Source organism: Corvus brachyrhynchos, unplaced genomic scaffold (assembly GCF_000691975.1).
Source record: "Corvus brachyrhynchos isolate BGI_N302 unplaced genomic scaffold, ASM69197v1 scaffold490, whole genome shotgun sequence".
In the NCBI taxonomy this organism is placed as follows: Eukaryota; Metazoa; Chordata; class Aves; order Passeriformes; family Corvidae; genus Corvus; species Corvus brachyrhynchos.
In genome coordinates, this window is record NW_008235774.1 from 1,436,798 (window position 1) to 1,442,175 (window position 5,378).

Sequence of the window (5,378 nt, forward strand, 5' to 3'; positions counted from 1 at the left end):
GGCGGCCCAGCGCGGGGCAGCTGCGGGCTGTGAGAGGGGCAGGTTGCTGCTCGTCCACCATTGTGCCCCAGAGCTGGCTGTGCCTTGTGCCCGCATGGTGCCATGGGCTTGATGAGCACCCGCGGCAGAGTCCAGGCCAGCTACGGCCGGCTGCAATGTGTGCAGCCAGGCAGGCAGTGTTGGCTGTGGGTGGCATCCCGAACTTCTCCCAGGAGAGAGGAGAAGTTCGGGATGAAGAAGTCACCTAAAATTTGTACTGGGAGCTCCCCTGTCTTTAGAGCTCTGACTCAGGTCAGAGGGGCGATGTGAGCAGTGGCACACATTTTATGTAGCCCGTTAATGGTGATTTTAGATGCGATCTGGAATTGGGTCCTGGGTCCTGGTGAGCTGGAGGGATGGGGCTGCTGGCTGCAAGCAAACCATGTGCCTGTGTGTCATGGTTCTGGTTTCTGCCCAGTTTATGAATGGAACCTGCTACACTGTGCCACAGTATAAGCAAATGCCAAGGCTGAGCCATGACAGAAGCACCAGCTGGCACCCGGTGGCCTCCAAAATGGGGAGACAGGCAGAGGGGAGGGCACCCCCTGGAAGAGCAGCTGTAGGGGCTGGTGCTGACACCACAGACAATGGTATCAATACTGGGGCTTGCCTATATGCATCCTCCCTCCACATCCCTCAGCTCCACCATGGGGCAAAGCAGGGCAGGTACCATGGCAGCAAGGGCACGGCAGCAATTTACTGCCAGTTCAAAGCCTGGTGCTCCTCGTGGTTGTAATGGGTGAGGAGAAGAGGGAGACCCAGGCAGGATAGTCCAGAAGCTGTGCTGTGTAGGATGTGGATGATGTGGTGCCTTCCAGCCCTAAAGCCAACAAGCAGTGAAGCCATCACTCCACACAGGGCTGTGACTGCCACCATCACTGGCTCTGGTCTTTATGTCCCAGCTGAGCCCCATGTCTCTCCATGGCAGAGGAGCCAGTGAGGATTGTCAGCTCCAACGAGGGGGCCTCCCACACCTATGTGGCCGGGCAGCGTGTGGAGCTGTGGTGTGAGCTGTCCCGCCTGGCAGCCCCAGTGCACTGGTACAAGGATGGAGAGGAGGTGGAGGCAGGTGAGAGGCTGGTGCTGGAGCAGGAGGAGCTGCAGTGCAAGCTGGTGCTGCCCAGTGCCCAGCCACAGGACACAGGGGAATTCGTCTGCGATGCTGGTGGGGACTCTGTCTTCTACACAGTCACCGTGGCAGGTGGGTGCACCCTATATCCCTCTCCCCCTTCTCCCTCTGCCCCAGCTCCTTGCTCACATTCTGGCTTCAGCACCTCAGCTGCTTCTCACCTCCTTGTGAGCAGTTCCTTGCCCATGCCCCTGGGCTGGAGGGGGATGTGGGTAGGGGCATACAAGCAGGTCTGTCTCCTCCCAGAGCCCTGGGCCACTCTGCCCCTCTACACCCCAGAGTACAACCAGCTGCCTGCCTGTGGGTGATGCCACCTCACACCCCAGCCCTGCTGTTCTCCCAGCTTGCAGCTACCAGCACTGCAGAGCTGGGATGTCCATGGCTGCTGCCCCCAGGGCAGGTAGGATGGGAGGCCAAGTGACACAAGGTCTTGGTCCTCTCAGCACTGAAGGTCTGCCTCACCCCAGTGCCGGAGGCACAGCAGCTCCAGGAGGTGCTGGCAGGGCTGCCCTTGGTGTTGGAGTGCCAGGTGTCCCCGCCAGATGCCCCTGTCCACTGGCGGAAGGACGGCGAGGCCGTGGTCCCAAGCGAGGTCCTGGCCATCTGCTCGGAGGGACGCTCACAGAGGCTGCACATCGCCACGGCCGCGCTGTCTGACTCAGGGGTGTACACCTGCCATGCCGGGGATGATGCTGCCAGCTTCAGGGTGACTGTCAGAGGTGAGCTTCCCAGGGGACGCTTGTCCTCACATGGGGCTCACCCAGCACCACGCCTGAGCCCTGCCATGTCTCCAGCAGAGGTGCCAGTGAGGATCGTCAGTTCCAACAGGGAGGGCCCCCACTCCTATGTGGTTGGGCAGCGCGTGGAGCTGTGGTGCCAGCTGTCCCGCCCGGTGTCCCCAGTGTGCTGGTACAAGGATGGTGAAGAAGTGGAGGTGGGCGAGAGACTGGTGCTGGAGCAGGAGGGGCTGCAGTACCGGCTGGTGCTCCCCTGTGCCCAGATGCAGGACACCGGGGAGTTCACCTGCAACGCCAGAGATGCATCTGTTTCCTACCCCATCTTGGTGGCAGGTTGGTGGCACAGCAGGGACATCCTGGGAAAGGCAGCACTGTGCCAGCTCTATGCTCTGGGGTCCCCAGCCCTGCTCCCTGCCCTCAGCATTGTGGAGGAGGGTGTGCAGCTGCATCTGTGTGCCTACTGCCCCTGAGAAGCTCCCACCTCTTTGCACTGGGGTGAGAGGCTGTAGCTTCCATTCAGCCCTGTGGGGATAGGGGCACAGGTGACAGTAAATAGAGACAGCAGAGCCAGGAGCAGAGCAGTGAGCAGGTCTCACACCCTTCCTCCACATCCCCAACAGAGCCACTAGTGAGGATCCTGCACCCTCCACAGCGCTCACTGGAGCTGCTGGTTCAGGCACCGGGGTGTGTGGAGCTGCGGTGCGAGCTCTCTGTGCCAGATGCTCCAGTGCACTGGTTCAAGGATGGGCTGGAGGTGGACGAGACTGACAACCTGCTGCTGCTGGTGGAGGGGGCCTGGCGCTGTCTCTTCATCCCCAAGAGCAGTGCAGAGGATGCAGGCGAGTACATCTGCGAGACCAAGGATGAGGCCGTCTCCTTTGATGTCAAGGTGTCAGGTCAGTGGATGTGCTGGTGTAGCTCTGGCCACCAGTGGGTGCCCATGCACCGGGCCACCCAGCACAGGTGCTCACCTGGGGCTGGCAGCAGAGGAGTGCCCAGGGCTGCGTTGTCCCTGCGCTGCTTTGTGTCACAGATATGCCATACCTGCAGAGCCTCCGGTGAGGATCCTGCAGCCCTGCAGACCTGTCCCTGCCATGACGGTGTCCCCGGGGGAGACGGTGACACTGTGCTGTGAGCTGTCCCGTGCGGATGCACCCGTGTGCTGGGCAAAGGAGGGGGTCAGGCTCGAGGCTGGGGGCAGCCTGGTCCTGGAGGAGGAGGGTGCCCATCGCCGGCTGCTCATCCCTGCTGCCCAAGCTGAACACTCTGGAAAATACACCTGTGACACTGCCAATGACACAGTGACTTTCACCATCCAAGTGTTGGGTGAGCATGAGGCTAGGGAAGAGCCTGGTGTGGAGTGCTGGGTGCACAAACCCCAGAGACCTCAGCTCTGTTGGTGCTGGATGCTGCAGATCCGCTGGTCAGGATCCTGGAGAAGGATGTCCTGCCAATCCACCGGCGTTGCCAGGCCATGGAGGACCTGGTGCTGGAGGTGCACCTCTCACACACCCATGGGGAGGTGAAGTGGTACAAGGATGGGGAGAAGCTGCAGGACACGGGTCGTGTGCGGCTGGAGGAGGACGGGGTGCGCCGATCCCTCGTGATCCTGGGTGCCACAGGCAGGGATGCTGGGGAGTATCTCTGTGACACCGGTGATGACAGCATTGTCTTCTTCATCACTGTAGAAGGTGAGCAGGAGGTCCCGGTGGGGATGGCCAGGGGGAGAGGACCAATGTGGGTCGGTGGCTGCTGCCAGGGTGGTGTGAGGCTGGGCTGGGTGGCAGCGAGCATAGGGAGGCTGGTGGGGGCCACATGGGGAGGGAGCTGCACCTGTGTGGTGGCCTTGTGGAAACCCCTGTGCTGTTCAGCTGCTGCCAGAGGAGTCTGGACAGGGTCTGGCTATTGCGACATGTAGCACAGGCTGCTCTTGCAGTGACAGCCCATCTCTCCAGTCCCAGAGCCACCGGTGACCATCGTGGGCAGCACGGGCACCGTGGTACATCGCTACCTGGTGGCCGGGGAAGACCTGGTGCTGGCTTGTGAGCTCTCCCGTCCCGACGCCATCGTGCGCTGGCTCCGGAATGGCCAGGAGGTGCATCCGGGTGAACGAGTGCAAGTTGAGGCCCGTGGGGTGCTGCGACAGCTTACCATCAATGGGGCACAGCCCAGCGACACAGGATGCTACGTCTGTGATGCTGCCAGCGACCGCATGATGACAAATGTGGAGGTGTCGGGTGAGCTGGCTCAGAACCCCAGGGACCCCCAGAATGGTGGGATCATACCACAGACCTGGACAAGGGGAGGGGAAGCCTCTGTAACCCGGCTGATGGCAGAGGCCAGGGTGGCAGCACGGCAGGGGAGGGTGGGAGCCCTGTCCCCAACCCTAGAGGAGCCGTTTGTCAGAAAGGGACATGTCAGGGTTGTGGTGAGACGTGTCCCTGCTGCCTCCCCCAGCCAGGGGCTGTTTAAATTTAGCCTTGGCTGGCTCCCAGGCGCCGCTCCTCCTGCTTTGGCTGCCAAAGGCTGAGCTCAGCCCGGACCCTTATCAGCTGGAGATGGAGGGCTGTGCAGGGTCGGAGGGGGCCTGTTGCAGGCGGGTGCCCTGGCTCCCCAGCAAGGTGTTCTGAATGCAGGAGTACAATTAAATTAATGGTCTCAATGTGGCAGCTGTGCTGCTTGTACAGGGAGTGATGGGCTCTGCTGCCATCCCTTCCCTGAGTGAACCCTGAGCTGCCAGATCCCTCCAGCCTGCCCCACTGGAACCCCTGTCTGGTCCCACCATGACCCCCAGCCAGCCCCACAGCCCTCCTGCCCCATGATGACTCATGGAGGGATCACCTCTCCACTTGCAGCAGTCCTATCCCTGCACTTCCCTGCACTGTGGGGACATCCCTGAACCCTGCCTTTCCCCCTGTGCCCCTCAGCCCGGCCTGTGTGCATTGTCAACAAGGAGGAGGCGCAGAGCCCGCTGGAGGTGCAGGAGGGGGACAGTGTGACACTGGTGGCACTGCTGTACAGCGGCAGTGCAGTGGCAGAAGAATGGACAGACGCTGTGCTCAGGTGGGCGGCTGCTGGTGTGCAGCGAGGGTCCCACGCGCAGCCTCACCATCAAGCAAGCAGAGCTGGGTGATGGTGGCATCTTCCTCTGCGATGCTGGTGATGATGAGGTGCATTTTACACTGCGTGTGAAAGGTGAGCCTGGAGATGTCCCTCGCCCACGCCAAGGGCAGGAGCAGTCCCATCCTGCCTCACGCCGGGATGCTTTGCACCCCCATCCCATGCTGGTGCCACTGGCAGGGGCACAGCTGAACCCAGTGCTCCCCCGGCAGAGGCACCCGTGCTGTTCGTGAACAAACGAGAGGAGCAGGAGAAGCTGCTGGTGCTGGGGGGCGGCAGTGCCGTGCTCTCTGCCATCACCTCCACAGAGCGGTCTGATGTCACCTGGCTGGGCCCGCAGCAGGCGGCAGTGG

General features: G+C 61.9%; 1 protein-coding gene across 1 annotated transcript in view; it reads left to right on the forward strand.

Moving 5' to 3' along the window:
• Positions 1-5,378, forward strand: part of OBSL1 (obscurin like 1) — a 17,066-nt gene that overhangs the window by 7,364 nt on the left and 4,324 nt on the right. Inside the window, 10 exon segments of the mRNA XM_017727027.1 lie at positions 968-1,468; positions 1,591-1,887; positions 1,966-2,238; positions 2,526-2,801; positions 2,956-3,231; positions 3,321-3,596; positions 3,861-4,142; positions 4,833-4,920; positions 4,922-5,100; positions 5,238-5,374. Of these exon segments, the coding sequence (XP_017582516.1) occupies positions 968-1,468; positions 1,591-1,887; positions 1,966-2,238; positions 2,526-2,801; positions 2,956-3,231; positions 3,321-3,596; positions 3,861-4,142; positions 4,833-4,920; positions 4,922-5,100; positions 5,238-5,374 (2,585 nt within the window).